This window comes from Lottia gigantea, assembly GCF_000327385.1.
Source record: "Lottia gigantea unplaced genomic scaffold LOTGIsca_98, whole genome shotgun sequence".
In the NCBI taxonomy this organism is placed as follows: Eukaryota; Metazoa; Mollusca; class Gastropoda; family Lottiidae; genus Lottia; species Lottia gigantea.
In genome coordinates this window covers 26,893-46,069 of record NW_008711162.1, presented here as the reverse complement: position 1 = coordinate 46,069, position 19,177 = coordinate 26,893, and the positions used below count along the sequence as shown (strand labels likewise).

The 19,177-nt window shown below is 33.3% G+C and overlaps 3 protein-coding genes across 3 annotated transcripts; 1 reads left to right on the top strand and 2 right to left on the bottom strand.

Annotated features, from left to right (window-relative positions):
- Window positions 1-466: 466 nt before the first annotated feature.
- Window positions 467-9,568, bottom strand: LOTGIDRAFT_135529 (hypothetical protein; the record flags this gene model as incomplete). Its single annotated transcript, XM_009069036.1, has 17 exons — window positions 467-564; window positions 1,056-1,171; window positions 1,759-1,823; window positions 2,148-2,247; window positions 2,516-2,704; window positions 2,875-2,936; window positions 3,128-3,199; window positions 3,585-3,701; window positions 4,201-4,407; window positions 5,350-5,492; window positions 6,369-6,509; window positions 6,828-6,969; window positions 7,306-7,374; window positions 7,609-7,711; window positions 7,978-8,125; window positions 8,934-9,088; window positions 9,423-9,568. 17 exons carry the CDS (start codon window positions 9,566-9,568, stop codon window positions 467-469), a joined length of 2,073 nt encoding a protein of 690 aa, XP_009067284.1.
- Window positions 9,569-10,637: 1,069 nt separating this feature from the next.
- On the top strand, window positions 10,638-13,509 carry LOTGIDRAFT_204935 (hypothetical protein). The gene is given in 4 exon segments (XM_009069035.1): window positions 10,638-10,774; window positions 11,577-11,660; window positions 11,996-13,050; window positions 13,064-13,509. The coding sequence occupies 3 exon segments, from the start codon at window positions 10,700-10,702 to the stop codon at window positions 12,158-12,160; spliced, it is 324 nt and encodes a 107-aa protein (XP_009067283.1). The 5' UTR covers window positions 10,638-10,699; the 3' UTR covers window positions 12,161-13,050; window positions 13,064-13,509.
- Window positions 13,510-14,922: 1,413 nt separating this feature from the next.
- On the bottom strand, window positions 14,923-18,318 carry LOTGIDRAFT_237180 (hypothetical protein). Its single transcript, XM_009069034.1, has 3 exons — window positions 17,814-18,318; window positions 16,592-17,057; window positions 14,923-16,237 (listed from the first exon to the last, which is right to left on the bottom strand). The coding sequence occupies exons 1-3, from the start codon at window positions 18,219-18,221 to the stop codon at window positions 15,462-15,464; spliced, it is 1,650 nt and encodes a 549-aa protein (XP_009067282.1). The 5' UTR covers window positions 18,222-18,318; the 3' UTR covers window positions 14,923-15,461.
- Between the last annotated feature and the right edge of the window lie 859 nt (window positions 18,319-19,177).

Genomic DNA, 19,177 nt, shown 5'->3' with positions numbered 1-19,177 from the left:
CATCAGCTAGATTTGTCTGTAGACTCTACAAAATATCAGAAGTCAGTATTAAAGACCTTTAAAGGGATAGTTGAGCCATTTCGGGTGTTGACATGAGTCTTGAAAAATGTGTAAACAGTTTTCAGAAGTACTAGAAATGTATGAAAATCGCTAAATTTCTTCAAAAATATCTCAAACTAGGAATTTTACTTACTATTTCTATTATGCCTGTTCTATATATCACAGAGTATCTTAAATTGACGAGTCGTCATTTTAACATTCAATCATGGATTAATCGGACACCATGGATTTGAAGGCTCAAATTTGACTCTGAGCTTTGAACACTATTACTGACTAGCTCAGCTGAAAAGACTAAAGTATGTTTGGTCTCATATTGGACAATTCAATGAAACCTCATTTCAGGTATATGTATCACTTTTAAAGAAATTATGAATTCCAGTTCGTCTACAATTAATACAACATGGAATCACAATAGTCTAACCTGTTTAATAGTATTCTGTAATAAAACTAAAGCTTGAAGAGCCATTTTCTTACACTCTGTATCAGGATCTTTATCTACTATATCTGAAATAAAATGAATTAAATTGGAGTTTATCTTCTATTTTTCTGCGTCTGTTTAAGCTACGCTAGGCTACAATGCAGAGTGCAACTAAGGAACATCTGCCAGAGGAATTTCTGTCACGAGGAAAGTGTCTTTTGCCAAATACTTTTCAGGCCACCATTTTATTTCCAATCCTAACAACTAAGTGCTTTTCCATGCTAGCAGCATGTCCTGCAGCTGCAATACCACTAAAACTAAGTGTTTGATGATGTCACTAATCGCCAAGAGCCTTATGTGATATAGCATATTTTGTGATCAGTGACGTCATCAAAACATTTGGTTTAATGGAATTGAAGCAACGACAGACATCTTATTGAAAAATGGAATGGTGCAAATCGATGATATCGGTATCCCCGAAACACATACAAATTTTAGAAAACTCTTTACAATCCTTTTAATCAATGTTTAGATCAATGTAATAATAATTAATATAAATTATTCAATAATATCATACCTTCTAACCATGACTTAGTCTCCATCATTTCACCTTGTAATTCAGACATTATACAATATGATGGTAAAACTAGTATTATCATAGAGGTAGAGAATAATATAGCTTGTCTCACAGAACTACAATATAAAATATATAAATATATATATACAAATTTATAAGGAGCTCATACATTGGCTTCAAGGGACAGGTTTGCCATCCAGTTGACCAATGGCACTTTAGTCTCAGAAACCAATCGTACGTTAGTCTCAGAAACCAATCGTACCTTAGTCTCAGAAGCCAATCATACCTTAGTCGCAGAAACCAATCGCGTACCCTGGTCTCAGAAACTGGAATTTTTTAGCTAAGCTAATCAGTAATAATGTTCAGAGCTCACTGTCGAAATTTGAGTCTACAAATATATGTGTGTCCAGAATTATCTGATTTTGAAAGTTTAAATGACAACTTGCCTTTTCTTGAGACTATGCCACATACAGAAAAGATGAAATTAAAGACTGAAATTCTTTGTTTGAAGAGAGATTCTTGTGCATTTCTTGTACTTCTAAACACATGAACCTTGGCCTTTAGGTTATAAGACTTCAATGATAGGAAATATGAGAGGTCAGGTGGGGGATTCAGTTTAATTGCTAGAGATCCTACAGTTGGCTGAAGATAAAACGCTATATATTAAAATGTACATTGTACATGTAGCTAATTGGAAACTAACCTGTCAGTATGGAATCTTATTGCCCAAATAAATTCTAATAAAGTTCTACACATCTGCTGAGCCAACTAAAATGATAAGTTTTTTTTAAATTTCATCTGTTTGTGATACAGTCTAATTCAGATTAGACAAACTATCGTTGCATTTTTATTAGCTTTTATTTCCAAAGCCACTTCAGTTAGGGTCTAAGACAGTCTGACATTTGTCTGGTAGGTGACACCGCCAGCCAATAAAATTAATGTCCATTCCAAGACTGTGATTTTGTCCAATTATGCTTTCCTTTAAATATATGTTGTTTTCAGTGAACAGGGATTTTTTGACTACATCTATTTACTAAGAAGTGTGTTGGATATTCTATAACCGCTGCTTTTAGGATAAAATTTCAAACCTACCGGTATATGTATAGCTGAATAGAGTATTATTCCTAGAGAGAACACCATCTTCCTTAAAACAACACAATCCTCTCCTAATAAATCAAAACTACTCTCCTTTCTGTAAGGTAAAAAAGTCTGTATCAACAACCCAGATGAAACAGTGAATCCAAATCAAATGAACTAATGGCATCCCGTCCAGAGATTTCTCTATGCTTCTAATGTCATATGTATTCGAAGCCAATATGAAGAAGATTCTGAAAGCCCATAAGACTGGTCCACCCTTTTAGGACACCTAATGGCATCCTGCTAATACATTTGTCAGAGAAGCAACACAGTTAATATCATAATTGTGGTATTTTCATTTGAAGATAAAGTTTCATTAATACCTGTCAAAGAATCTTAATAGGGGAAAGAAGAAGTTGCCAGCAACTGGTGCAAACCGATTAGCAACCGCAACCGGTTCCGGTTTACTCCTCCCTTTAATAAATCGTCTAGTCTTACTCTCTATTCTCTTATCTACTATTTCTCTCCATGATTCTGGATCCAGATTCGGTTTGATTTCTTCCACTTTTGGTCTAAAAAGATTAGTGAATAGTTCAAGAAAATAAAGCTAAAATGAGTAAGTCCTCATTATTTGAGGTAAGCCTTGTCTGGATAAGTTTCAACAGTTTTAAACAGGAAATAAGCCCTGTGCATATTGCAAAAGTTTGTTTAGTATTTCAGTAAAATGAAATTCTATCCTTACTTTTCTTTGACTTTTGATTTATCGACTGGTTTAGCTAATTCTTGAGCAGCAGCAGATAAAACCTGTAAAAAAATAATGAGACCAATTTTTAAAATCTGGGCATATCTTTCGAGGCAAATCTCAACCAGTAGATTTCGATTGTTACATAATCATGCTTTCCTGGATGCTTCTACTCTTATGTCAATAGATTGACACTGACCAATTTAGAACATACATCATACAAAGGAACATGAGTTGTTTTCAAGTTACTAACCTCTAAAATATCCATCCTCTGTCTTAAGTTATAATTCTTCTCATAAAACTGACTAGTTAAATATTCTGAAACCTGTTGAATAAAACATCGTATAGTAGCACAAAAACTTTCATAATTCGAAGAAGTAGGAGTATAACATTTTAGAATAAGTTTGACGCAGACTGAAAATAGGTCAGTTATCTGAAGATCGCCACACGCAAAACTCTGAGAAACAGTTGGTAGTGAGTTTGATTGTCAACTGCTACTGAACTAAGTGATATGGGTATGAATCACCATGAAGGTATCTAAAAACAATTCTTATGCCACTGTCAGTGCTTTTGAGAGTAGACCCTGTTCCAGCTTTCAAGCCCTATCGCCAATATTAGAACTTATAATTCCTTCATTAATTTTCTTTATAATGCAATCCATAAAAATAAAAAAGTTCATTTATTTTATGTATAATTTAAGTATTTTTTACCTCCACTGGACAATGTACAGCTAGTGCCACCATAGCACCAAATCTAACGGCTATAAAACCTGGTGTACAGAAATTATCTTGTAGATGCAGTAATATCTTACTAAACTCTCCTGCTATCTGAAATCATAAATGTCCTTAAATCAGGCCACATACATAAAAATAGGAAATAGTCAGAAAGAAATGGGTGCATGCATTCAACAAGCTAAAGAAATGAAAACATTGAAAAATAGGATCAAAGGATATATCTATCAGACAATTATCTTTTCAGAATGAAACTCCGACACTTGGTTCTTCTGCAATTTATTAAAACTGTACTGATATTAGCAGTTATAAAACTGTTGAATTGAGTTCAATTTTCCATGCCTTTTTCGTTATTCTTCTAAATAATAAAATGCCAATCATCAGATTAAACTGTTTTTTATCATAAGGTGTAATCCATATATTTAATTGCATGCTTACATAGTCTTAGTTTGATTCTGAGAGTGATACAGGTATCTTAAAATTTAGCCCTATCAGTTGACAAACTAAAAAATTCTCCCTGCAATATAGGAGTGCCAATAATAAAACTGGAAAATATCTCCAAAACAATAGCTAAGTTAAGATATCATCTCTGTACCTCTTGTAATCCATCCGGTGATCTTCTAATCAAAGACTCTGCAGAAAATAAGCAGGATTCTACTTTATCCCCATCTTCAGAACCAATCAACCCTTCCATACAATCTCTTATATATTTAGGTGTTTTAGCTTTACTTGTTTTAACATCATTAGACATATCATAGGGCTCGAGATCATCATCACTGTAAAGATAACATATCATAGGGCTCTATATCATCATCACTGTAAAGATTACGTATCATAGAGTTCTAGATCATCATCACTGTAAAGATAACATATCATAGAGCTCTATATCATCATCACTGTAAAGACAACATATCATAGAGTTCTAGATCATCATCACTGTAAAGATAACATATCATAGAGCTCTATATCATCATCACTGTAAAGATAACATATCATAGAGTTCTAGATCATCATCACTGTAAAGATAACATATCATAGAGATCTAGATCATCATCACTGTAAAGATAATATATCATAGAGCTCTATATCATCATCACTGTAAAGATAACATATCATAGAGATCTAGATCATCATCACTGTAAAGATAACATATCATAGAGCTCTATATCATCATCACTGTAAAGATAACATATCATAGAGATCTAGATCATCATCACTGTAAAGATAACATATCATAGAGTTCTAGATCATCATCACTGTAAAGATAACATATCATAGAGCTCTATATCATCATCACTGTAAAGATAACATATCATAGAGATCTAGATCATCATCACTGTAAAGATAACATATCATAGAGATCTAGATCATCATCACTGTAAAGATAACATATCATAGAGATCTAGAGCATCATCACTGTAAAGATAACATATCATAGAGCTCTATATCATCATCACTGTAAAGATAACATATCATAGAGATCTAGATCATCATCACTGTAAAGATAACATATCATAGAGATCTAGATCATCATCACTGTAAAGATAACATATCATAGAGATCTAGAGCATCATCACTGTAAAGATAACATATCATAGGGCTCTAGATCATCATCACTGTAGAGATAACATATCATAGAGTTCTAGATCATCATCACTGTAAAGATAACATATCATAGGACTCTAAAATTGCAAAGGGCCATATTTATTGTAAATCTAGTTTGCTATTACTATTAACTTTGTACTAACCTATCTAACTCTTCGTGCTGCTTTTCTTCTTTAATATTTTCTCTTGTTTCTTCTGTTTTTATAATACTTTCGTTCTTAGATTCTTCTTTTATTTCTCTGTAAAATATTTCTAATACACTTAAAAACTTCACATCACATACTGACAAGACCCTATCATAATGTGCAGACAAGGTGTTACATGTTTAATCAGTTTGTTAGGGAACAGATGATCCTCAGGTCTTCTTTATGTGCTTTATATCTCCTGCATTTGGTTTTATACAGTAGGTTGCCTATGAACATTAAGGTCCTAAATTGTTCTGACCAAATATTCCTCACTGCACTGCATGACACTGTTACTTTTCCAATACCCTAGTTATAGTGCAAAAAACTATAAATCAATTCAGTTAAAAAAGAAACCTACTCGATAAAATCTATTTTGATACCAACATACTAAGGGCCCAAAAATACAGGTAAAATTTGTGGAAAAATTGCAGGCAACAGGCCTTCAGGGCATACCCCTATGTATATCAAATTTTATTATACCTCGATTTTTCAGGAGGTTCTTCATCAGGAATTTTTAAATATGACAACAGTTCTTCAATTTCAGAAGTTTTTTCATACTGAAAAGAAATTTTTAACAATCTACATGTATGTAGGCCTACATCTCTCATATCTATCAAAATATTGATATCAAAAATCTATTCAAAACCAAATTTACTTAAAGGCAGAAATCTACACAGTAACACCTAACAATGCACATTTTGAATAAAGAAACATGTTTATGTACTGTTCATAACTAATAAGACATATTAACCTTCCAAACTAAAGAGTCTTACCTAAAACTCACTTTATGCCAATCTACATCATTTCGTTCTACTTTGGGTTTCTCTATTCCCGTTCCCACAACTCATAGTCGATATTTAAACACAGATTCTGCATGACACGCTGTGATTGGTTGAAATGAATGTTTTAGAACGAACAAATTAGATTGACTTTATGCAGACATTAGTACTTTTTGCACACTTGATAACAATACATACCTCAAATTGTAGTTTAGGACCTGTAGGATCTAGTGTAGAGGTTATCGTTTCTGCTACAACCATACCTAATGATCTTAACTTATAATCTGGACTGCCAATATGACATTCTACAGCTTTCATTAATATTCTTATATATTCTACAATTAGAATCATTGTGCAATGGAATATGTACTTGGGCATTTATTTACAATGATTACTTATTCTAGGAATTATATTTGTAATAAAAGAGTGTAATAAAGAGCAAGTATGCACCAATTGTAAAGAAAAAATCTTGTTCTATTCTGCTTTTGTAAATTTTCGACTCTTTTTTCTAACTTAACTGCCAGTAACTGTAGTGGGACATTTTTTTTAATAAAACAAACTGGTCGAATTCAATGCATTTCTCTCCTTTGGATTTGGCAATGGAGGTTTTTTTGCCAGTTATGTTCCATGTAGTAGAAACAGAGCTAACTCACCATCCTTCAAAATAACTTTCTCCTTCTCTGTTAAATATGCTAAACTAATCATTAAAGCTCTTGATATAAAATAATGTTGAGAATATGATGTATGTTTTATAGCACTACTATCACCCCATACATTTAATAAATTTCTCATGACCTATAATGAGAATAGAATAGAATAGAATAGAATAGAATAGAATAGAATAGAATAGAATAGAATAGAATAGAATAGAATAGAATAGGAACAAGAATAGGAATAAGAATAAGAACAAAATAGAATAGAATAGAATAGAATAGAATAGAATAGAATAGAATAGAATAGAATAGAATAGAATAGAATAGAATAGAATAGAATAGAACGGAGCAGAGCAGAGCAGAGTTAATGAGCAGAGAAATCAATAAGAAACAACAGATATATCATCACGTAGTATCAAGTAGTATCCTTATTGACAACAGACAATATAATTACATTACTAACAAAGTAACTTCCTACCTCTAAATATAAGTGACGTCTAGTATGAGAAGAGGCTAAATAACCTATAATATTTTCTAACAACTTGGTCTGAAAGATAAATGGATAGAATGTATTATTTCTCAATAGACTCTGTTTCTTTCATTCCATTTACTTCACCTAATATTCTCATGGCTTAGTGAAAACTAGAAAAACTTTCATTTTCCAAGACCAAAAAAAACATGATAGCATAATTATATCACATAAAATATATATTGAGTGGGAAAACCCATTAGTAGAATGACACCAAGTGTCACAGATGAAATGGTTTAAACAATACTTTACCTCTTCAAAATATCTGTGAAATAGTAATTTGGTACATAATAAATACTGGACTTTTTTATTAGTCAAAATACAATCTCCGAGAAACTTAGCCACTAGTTTAAACCTAAAATACATATATTCACATTCAAATCTCAAAATATTTTAGAAACATCTAAATATAACAGATTGAATTTGAAGTACTTTTTTATTATCATATTAATTTCAACTTTCCTGGTCAATATTAGAATTTGAATTCAACAACTTCAATTCAGAACCAAAACAGACGGTTTTCAAAGTACGATTTTGCTGTATTGGGCTTAGGACTTAATTCTTAAAAATGAAAGCCAGTTTTTAAGCAGATAAACAATTGAAACTCTTTTAGATACAAACCATGAAATCTTTTGTAATAACGGAACCAAGACACTTTCTATAGATTTATCGGGAACTCCTGTTACTATACGTTCACATATTCTACACCATAGATAATCTTCTTTTATATATACAGATAATACTGGTATCATATAGTTCCATAGCAGATCTACAAATCAGGATAGACAACATGAAAGGAAGTGTAAAGAGGATTTCTTAAAAGTGGTCTCAAAGTACAATTCATGTTGCACTGTTTACAAATTATGGGAATTTGTCAACAAAAAGAACAAATGAGTCACCCATTGAAGTCTTTCTTTCTGCTTAGCCTTCTTAAGAACTTAAGAATGAAACTGTTAAGTTTCCAACTGTTCTTAAATTCAATGTTAAATCGGATTCCAGAGGGCAAGACAGAGACATCATCTTATTCAGAACAGCAGCCATATTGCATCTTGCAGGGATAATCTAGACTTTTGCTCATTCAATTTCTGGTATTTCTTGGTACAAAGTTGGGAGCCGCGGTGGCTCAGTGAGTAAGACGCTTGCTCGCTAACCTGAAGGTCCAGGGTTCAATCCCGGCATAGGTCGAGATAATACCTTCGGATTTTTCAACCCGGTTTCCCCCTGTCAGTGATGCAGGTAAGAGGGGCTGACATGGAAAAAGCGTCTAGTTGTTCTGATGGGACAATAAACCGAGGCCCCGTGTGCTACAGGCTGTGCACGTTAAAGATCCCTCGACAGTTGGAAATCGAAAAAGAGCAGGCTAATGCCGCTGTCCTGACAAAATTTCCCTAATGGCACCCTGCATGGCGTTGCCCGTCTTCATTAGCCCACAAGGTGCAGAAGAGTAGGACGTAAAACTCCATTCATTTCATTTCATTTCATTTGGTACAAAGTTCATAGAAGAAAAAAATACAGAATAGACAAGCCACTCTTATCTTACTTTGCATCAAACTAGAATATAATTCCTTTGTCTCTACCTGCGTATCCGGTGAGACACAACTTTCCTATTAGTCTACTGATGAATTCTAAACTACAACTGATGTTGTTCTTTAACTCTGTGTGAACATCTTTTAATACATTCAGAATACTTTTACATATAATACCAATATACTGATTAGGATAAAATAATTCACTGGAAAGAAAAATAAGAAGCCTGATCATAAAATCAAAATAACTTAGTGGATTTGTGCTGTTACTGAGTTGCTTCTCATAGCACTTATCAGCTTGGAAATCCCACATTAGGTTTTCGTATAATCAATTACACAGGGAAACTAAGGCCAGACCAACTTTTTTCCTTTTACAGATCCTCCGACCTCATATTTCGAGAAATCAGAAAAAGCAAAAATCAAAATAAGCTCCCATTATAAAATATATGATTTCTGATAAAAATCAATACAAACTGCTTATTTCATTGAACACAAATTTTCTAGTACTGCATAACTAATAAATTCAAACTGCAGTCTAACCTGTTCTGATTTTGAAGCTTTCCGCCCATTTTATCAGGGAAAGATGAAAGAGACAACACCAACTCATCCCATACCAAGTGACTCTTATATTTATTCTGTGACTCTTTGACTCCTATTTGACATTGTGATAAAACCAGATATTCCATGTGATTATTTAAATATATTTCCATCAACGCTATACATTTTGTTTGACAAAATCCTCTGAAATAGATGAAATATCTTGTATTTATTCAATACGACATTATGGTATGACAGTTGTCGGAAACAAAGCAGAGAATATTTACTCTATCGAAACACCTGATGGTATTTCTCTTTGGAGGAGTCCACTACAATACAATTTTAAATTTTGCCATGTTTTGGACGATATCCTTGATCAACCAAATTGTCTTGCATGTACAGATTTGTTACACACATGAAATAAATGTAGTGTGCAGACCTGGCCACATATTTTCTTGAAACAATCTTAGTGCTAGGGTATCATAACCCTAGTTTAACTGCAAAAACAATACTCTCTCACTAGAGGTTACGCTGCATGCCTGTGCTTTCTGTCTGTACTTTCATTACTTAACCGCAATGTTACAACCTCAAATACTAGCACTAAGATCCTCTCAAGAATACATGGCCTTGACTTATATATTATTTATATTCATTAGATTATTGATGTAAAAAGAATTACCTTGTGCACAAAATTTGTCTCGCTAATACAGTGAAAACCTGAGAAAGAGGGCCATACTGGATAATTTTTGAAAATATGTCATTGAACTTTTTTGAAGACAGTTCATTTACAATTTCTGTAGAGATGGAAGACAATACTGATTCAAAGCACTTGGGAAAATAATTTTCAATGAATTTCGATCTAACATTGTCTTGGTAATCTTTAGATTTCAGTGTTTCTAAGTCTATTTCATTTAGTAAATCATTTTGTAATGATGGGGAAAGCGAAAGTAGAGGTTCATTCCGATTTATTACAATCACAAAATCTTTATATGAAGTGATAATATCTGGATTCTCTTTGGATAAAATTCGTCTTTCTATACTTCTGTTTACCAGATTCACTACAGATCTAATATTTTCGTTCATAATTAAAAGGAGATCAACTTAGAAGAAAATCGGCTTAAGAAAATGTTTGTTTACAAACAAAACCACATGATTTTCATTTCCGCTTCCTGTCGCCTGACGCGTGCGCACACCCTATGGTAACCAGCCGCCATCTGAAACAAATACAAAGGAGGTTGTTTTGAATGAAACTTTCACATTGAAACCTTCGAAATCACAGAATGGCGACCGAAGTTGCAGAGGAAAAGAAAGTCGACACTGAGTCTAAAAGAGTGCACACATATCCTTTGATAAGAGTGAGTTTTAAACTTTATTTGGTACAAGTGAAATTACGAAAGAGTTTGGATTGTGTCAGGGAGGGGTGGGGGGAAGTTCATACACAGTGAGTCGTGACTGTGAAGGCAGGTCTCATCTCAACAAGTTGAAACATCAAAGCTAATTAGAATCTAATTAAAACTATTGATTATTTTCCCAGTGGAACATTTATCATTTATCTATGTCATTGGGCATTAAAACTCACAATTTGATTCATACATTATTGATGTTGGGTTAAAACAGCCAATTAATCACTTTTTTTTTAATCTAAATGTTAAGGAAATGAACTTAGCTTATGTTACCGTCGCACAATCGTAAAATAATGGAATCATTATAGATTTGATTTAACGACAGATGTGTGTAAAGACTGTAACTGTAGACTAGCCTTGGCCATAAAGACCTAGCTAGAAATGGCCAGAAAAAAGAGCTGTATCTGAGTTAAAGATAAAAATTGGAATGTTAAGCTCGGGTAGATCTAGATCTAGGCCTACCTGTACTTAGTATAATAAAGGTGGCATAATTGTTGAGAACATACTTATTCATTGTTAGTGTCAATAAGTACCATAATCAGAATAATATTTCCAATGCACCGTAAAATGTACAGCACTTTATATTTTTGACACATATCAAATTGGTGATAAACATTATTAACCAAAGTCAAAAGGTTGTCTAAAAGATAAGACTGTCCTTGCATATACCAGAGTTGATATTTCAATTCATACAGTTAAAATCTATATTACACAAGCTTCAATAATAAAAAGTTTTTCTGATTTTTTTTTGTAGCACTCTGATATGAATGATGAAATGAAGACAGAAGCTATGGAATTATGTGTTACTGCTTGTGAGAAATTTTCTGCAAATAATGAGGTAAGCTTATGTTATTGTCATGTCTGTTTTCTTTACTTAAAACCGTATCTTTATTCCGTAGTTTGTTTAACCTTAAGGTGGAAATCAGCTTATGTCATGTTCAGCTTAAAACATTAAGCCTGTCTTAAGAACATAATTGCTATTTTCACTGCACCGTAAAATATAGCCCCCAGATTTCTATACTTAGAAACTGACTTCTGAAATTAAAATAAAATTTTGAGGTATAAGCTTAAGACATCAGTGCTTAAAAAAATACAAAAGTTTTGAAGATCTTTGAGCTGCTATAAATGTCAAGAAAGTCCTAAATGCTAATCCTTTCGATCAATATTTTTCAGAATGCAGCCAAAATGATCAAAGAGACAATGGATAAGAAATTTGGAGCTTCCTGGCATGCAGTAGTGGGGGAAGGCTATGGTTTTGAAATTACACATGAAGTGAAAAATCTGTTATATATGTTCTTTGGTGGAAATATGGCAATTATGATCTGGAAATGTTCTTGATTTCCCTATTGTATCAGAAAGACTGTGTTAATATCATTGTTATATAATCAGCATTTCTTTCAGTTTTTAAATTATTTTGTGAGAGTATTCAATTTACCATGGATATGCTGAGCTTTACTCTTTTTGACTCTTCAATTTTGAGGGAAAAAATGCAGAAGTTTTGGATTGTCATGAATTGGAATGTTAGTTCCTCATTCTCTATAGGTAAAGAACGGTTTCATGTAATGAGATGATGAAAACTTATTCGTGTAATTGATTTGCAACATGATTGATCAACTCAACCCTTACTGAAAGTAAATAAAATAAAACGTCATATACCCTTGTCTCCAAGTAATTTAACTTAAAGCTTAAGTAAACTTTACCGGCGATGGGGTGTATATTGAGTAATTATGTGGCTGGTAAACTAGCTGCTAGAGTTGAAAAGCTTAAAGAAAGAAAAAGCTTAGATGTCCATGGTAAATTAAATGTATGAAGTTTGCCCAAAAATTGAAACGACATATGCTGTTGTGTATTTTTATCTTATACTTTTTTCATTCCTAATAATATATGTCATGTATATTCACCAAAGCAGATTTATCCAAATAAATACCTTTTGTGATTTCAAAATGCCTTACCCCTACACGACAGAGTTGAAAACAGATCACTTGTTGAATATTCAATATATTATATGTCCTAAATGTATTTGAATATGGGATTAATTTCCCATTGACCAAAGCTGATGCACTTTCTCAGTAGTCTATAGTAGATATTAGTCCAGATATTTAATGCATATTGACCGAGAGACATTTTAAAATCTAAATGAGAACAGTCCATATTGTTTTAGGTAGAATAAGTGGTTTATAAAACTTTATAAGGTGTTTGTGTTACTATTTAGACTACCTCAAAACAAAGTGGACTAATCAAGTGCATGGAAATCTTTGACTCTATCCATTTGCAGTATATGCCTTGAAATGAAAATATTAGAAATCTGTTATTTGAATTTAGAAGTGAAACTGCTGACTGTAAAGCTCTATTTTGATCTTTGATATTTTACTTTTGTTGACTCATTTGAATTTGTAAATATTCTGCCTTTATAACATTCCAAGTTAAAAAGTAGAGTAGATTATTTCATAATTTAATGTTATAAAATTCAAAAGACAGTTTTGTATGAAATGGTGAAACTGATGTATGAAGTATTATTTAATTTAAAGTTTTAGAGGTTGTCCTATTAGAATAGATATGAAAACATTCCACTTTAAATTGTTCCCTTCCCCACTGAACTCTGTCCACTTCCTTCCCTAGCTTATATTTATATTATACTAATATTGTATATATTGAAATTTGTTTACATTAAAGTTTTACATATTTTATTTTGACTTATTCCTGTATAACACCTATTGAACTGTTGTACAGAGTAAACCTGGCTCTAATATTCGTTGTACACAGAAAGCATTCATATTATATCATAAAATCATTCATATAATGAACGTGCACAGAACATCTTGATTTGATATCAGTTGTACACAGGACATCTTAATTTGATATCAGTTGTACACAGAACATCTTGATTTGATATCAGTTGTACAACAGAAAAGCTTGATTTGATATCAGATGTGCATAGAAAATCTTTATTTAATATCTGTAGTTGTACACAGAAAACCATGATGTGATATTAGTTCTACTCTTGAAATCTTGATGTGACAAGTTAATCACAGTAAAAATTGATGTGATATCTGCTGTAGCACAGAAAAAAATTATGTGATATTTTCAGCACAAAACCTTGATGTGATAGCACAGAAGGCAATGATGTTTTTCTTTCCATCAAAAACAGATGAAATGGATGGAATATGTTGTACACAGAAAACCATGATGTGATATCAGTTGTACTCAGACAAAATCTAGATGTGATGAACGTAAATTTATATATGATTACTGCTATGTCGTTCACAGAAAGATTGATGCGATATCTGTTGTAGTACACAGAAAAAAAATATTGTGATGTCTTGTACACACAGAACATCAGTTGTACAGAAAAAATCTTGATGTGATACTGTTGTACACTGAAAACATTAATTCAATATCTGTTGTACACAGAAAACCATGATGTGATGCCAGTTTCAAGAAATCTTGATGTGATATCTGTTGTAGTATACAGAAAAAAATTGATCAATGTGATATCTGTTAAAGTACACAGAGAACATTGATGTGATATCTGTTAAAGTAGGGCCCAACACAGAAAACATTGATGTGATATCTGTTAAAGTAGGGCCCTACACAGAAAACATTGATGTGATATTGTGGGTGACCGCGTGAAACCTCGTATTCTGGTCATTTTTTGGTACCGTTCGAAAGCTTGTAAAAGCGTGGATCTTGTGATCAAAACCTATTATTCTTAGCTTGATTGTTAATAACCCAAAAACCGCTAATTAAATAACACATATATAAACAGTCAGATTTAAAACCTTGTAAAATATTATATTATACGAGGTTCGTTGTTCCTTTATCTGCGGATGAAAACGAAAAACTTTGTAAACTGTACTATTATACGAGTTATTGGTTGAGTAGATCTGAGTACTCAAATTGTTATACAAGGTTTAAATTTTCAAACAATGAAAACCACATGTAGCGGTAAAAAAACAAAGATTTTAACAAAATACGAGTACAAATAGTTTTTCTCGAAAAATAATTTCTCGTTAAACAAGGTTTCAAGCGGTCACCCACCGCTTATTTCGAACCAGCTGCCATCTATAGTATTCTGTCTGAGTTATTTTATAAATGATCATGAATTTCAATGTTATTTATTTTTATACTTGATTATCACAGAGGATCTAAATAATTAAAAACATAAAACAATAACATCAACAATGAAAAATAAATGACATCAAAAGACAATCAAATACATGAAAAATTCTATCACATTTCTTTTTCCTATTAGCACAGGCAAAATGAGCCACATAAAATAGTGTCTAAATTTACTCAGCAGTAAAATTCTGGCAAGCAGTAATCACATTCGCAGCAAATCATTTTCAGCATTTCTTTGTTTTTGAGACTTTGAACTCTTGAGTTGACATCCTCAATTTTAGAGTGGAATCATGTTCAGGAATTTTCCTATGAGTTGAGGAACATTGGAAAAAGTCCAAGAGGACCAAAAATCAAGGAGAAAATATGGTGAAAATGGAGAATTTTATCAAGTTGAATTCAGACATTTTACGGTGAAAATACTTCTACAAAGTCAATGTGTCAAAGTCTGTTAAGTCTAGGTTTTGTAAAGTCTATATATGATATTTCCAAAGTTTGTTTTCCAGCACAGCAGTCTTTATGTCTATTTTGTTTTCTTCTTCTTCTTGGCAACTCGTCTCTTTGTTTTGGAGTCAATAATGAACTGTGACTGTTTCTTGATGGAATGTCGGTTTGGTACACCAATATCATCATCACCGGAGTCATTTTCATCACTATATACCAGGTCACGTTGTGTCTGCGGTAATTTGATTCTGGTGTTGTACGTCGGTAATCGTCCTTCTGCACTGGCATGGAACTCTTCTTCCTCCATTTGTTTCATGATGGCATTGACATCGGTGCCGCCAGCATCCAATTCTTCCACCAGTTTCAATAGCTTCTCTTCACCAGTGGAGAGTTGGTCCAGAACATATTCATCAGACGATGGTTGAATTTGAGCAGTCGGTACGTGACCTTTGTTGGCTTTAAGATGATGTAGCTTATCAGACAAATGTTCGACACCAGCCTTCACCTGGACTAAGACCTTACTGGAACGTTGTAATTTGTGGTCTGCCTCATCACGACGTGCTTCTTCAGCTTGAAGATGGTTTTCATATTCTTCCAATAAGAGTTCACCACTCGATAACTTGGCTTCACCAGAATATTTCATCTCTGCGAATTCATCTTGTAATTTGCCCTTGTCTTCTTTCAACCTAAGGATGTGTTTCTCATTGCTGAGTTTTAAGTCTTCCAAATGTTTGGTGGTGTCGTCCTGATTTTCAAATCGTCTGACCACTTCCATTGTGTCTGAAACTCCAGTGGCTTCTTTTATTCTACGGAAAGCTTCTTCATAGGTTGTGATGATTTGTTGTTGCTCTTCACCTGGAAAGTACAAAAAATCAATTTTTACGGTTTTTTTTTGGAACTTGGGTAAGCTTACAGCATTGTGTTTAGGTGCTCCAGTGCTGTAATTCACAGCAAGGTCAAACTATTCTGCTGTAATCCCCAGGTAGTTGGTGCTTTAAATTTTTTAACACCTCTGCTGAAAACAAGCTTACATGTTTCTTAAAATTAAGCTTAAACCCTCATCAGGACAGCTGTTAGAAAATAAGGCATAGGCACATATTGGTTAGGAATTTTCTAACTGCTTTTTAAGCACATGTTGAATAGAGCAGGCTTAATAAATCCCTTTCATGAGGGGCCCAAATAAGTTTATAATTAGTGTAAGTCTTATACCTGTCAAAGCCATTTTGTCTTGTGTAGTAAGCTCATCTTGTTGAATGGAACCACGCTGAGCTAAACGCTTCTCAATTCGTTCATGCTGCATCTTCTTTTCTTCAGCTTCCTTCTTCATTCTATGTAGTTCCACTTCCCTCTTCTTACGTTCTGAATAAATATATTCTTCTTGTTCAGCCAAATCTTTCTGAGCAGCATCTCTGGCCAAAGTGGCGTCTGTTTGCATGGATTTTAAGTCATTGAGTTCACCTCTGGTTTTCTTAATCTCTGCCTCAATAGAGTCAAGTTTTAACGGGTAATTTTGAGCTTCCTTTTCAAATCTATCTTTAATGTCAAGGTAGACTCTTTGAACTTGTTTGGCTTCTTCACATTTCATGGCGACTTTATCGTAACTATTTTCAAGGTACCTCATCGTCTGGGCTTCCTGAGATTCTCCAGTATCCATAGCCTTGGCATCTGCAGTATCCTGGAAATATAGGTACCTATTTTATTTAATATCATTATTCAACGAGTAAGATAAAAATATAGGCTAAACCTTCAATGTTGTATTTGAAAATACACCTTAACCCTTTGAACCCTGAATGAAATATAACGTCATATACCCTGAACTCCAAGTAATAAAAGTAAAAGCGTATCATGACGTTAACGTTGTATGACATCACTTAGTAAGGGTATATAATATTGCATTAGTGTGTGGCCTGTAAACCAGCCACTAGGGTTGAAAGGGTTAAGCTATTAAGTATCTGAACATTGACTTGGGGTTTGTTAATACTTGCCAAAATTAAGCTTAGAATTAGCTCATTGACAATATTAACTGTAAGGTTATAGCCATTACATAACTTAACTTAAATTTTCAAAAGAAACTACGTGCTCTTAAAAATATTACAAACTTATGCTTTAAAAACTAAGCCTTCTTGACTGTTGACAAGTAAATACACTTGAAACATTCATTAGTTTGAGGTCATTTAATAAATTTTAATAACCCAATGTCACTCTTCGACTGGGTTAGTTATCTAAACATCCCTCTTCTTGGAAATTCCTTACACAAAACTACCATTATATTGACATGACCATGAGCTAATTCCATCTAGTAGTTCATATGAGGACGGACACCTTTCCATTATCACGACTTCACTTTATCAGTAGGCAACTGGCAAGGCATAAGAATGGGTACATGAGTAAGTTAAGAGAATAGAAATTCTTTAATCATTTTTTTACTAACCTGTTTCATTTGTAATAACTGTGTTTGACATTCTTCCAATTTCTTCTGTTTTGTAGCAGTCTGATGTCGTAGAGCATTCAATCTTTTGGCAGTGTCAGAAACTTTGTGATCCAAGACAGTGATGGCCTGTTTTCCACTCTTGTTTGAAAGAGCAGCCCTCTCCACTGGTCTATCATGAAAAGCCTTTCCAATGACATCTTGATCCTTGTTCAGTTTATCACTAAGCCTTTTCCTCAAAGACTGGGTTTCCTTTCTTAGGCTTTGAATATTTTCACGGTTTTGCTTGATTGCGTATGAAGCAGATTCATAATAAGCTTTTCTGTCTCCTTCCAAAAGCGAAATTTTACTTTTCAGTTCATCAATTTGTTCGGCAGTTGGCCTTTGTACTACTGCAGTACTTCCTGGCATCTTGATTTGTCACTGTCTTTGCTTACTATGGTAAAAATTTTGGTATAAATAAGAATAAAGTCTAGGTAGACATGCCAAAATAACCCAGAGACAAACGTATCCAAGGAAATCTCCTTGACAACGTAAATAAATGGCCGACTTCCGGTAAATGAGAGTTGCGTCCCTTGTAATAGATTTCAGACCACAACTAATCTGTAATCTATATCGCTATATAGATTATCGATTATCCAAAGCTCTACAAAGCACTTTATTGTATACTGCCGTTCGGTAATGATCAGTAGTTAGAATGTTAGTTGAAAAAAATAAATCATTCACAAAAATTGATTTATGAATAGAAGAAAATTGACCACTTACTGTAATGGAAAATTGATTTGCCTTATATTAATTTTTTTTTTAGGATACAATGATAGGCCTACATTGATTAATCATGATAAATCAGTTTATTGTCCATACTTGGATTATTTACAACCGTAACCTTTGTCCTTTCTGGATCAAACTAGTATAAGCGTTTAACTCTTAGGTGATGATGTGGTGTTACTTTGCAGGATAGTGGCTATTTACCACGTACTTGATTAATAGTCCTGACCCATTCAAAACGCTTACTTAGGCCTATAATAGAAATACTTTGAAATGCATGACAAATAGCCCTCTGAAAATTTATGAATTGAATTCTTTGAAACTCAAGCAACATTCATACTTTCTTGTGCTTAGCAAATTTATGTACACAATTTTAATCATTCCACCCCCCCATTTCCCACCTCTCCAGAAAAAATGGATTGTCCCCCCGAAAAGAAATTTTGACAAACAACTAATTCCATTACTGCAACTAAACACCACAGTTTACACCATTGCTCCTCCGGATATATTACTTGCCCCCCCGAACAATCAAGCCTGGCTACTGGCCCGCAACCATTAAGAATCAGTGCTCAAGGAATTACCGATTGAATACTGCAGTT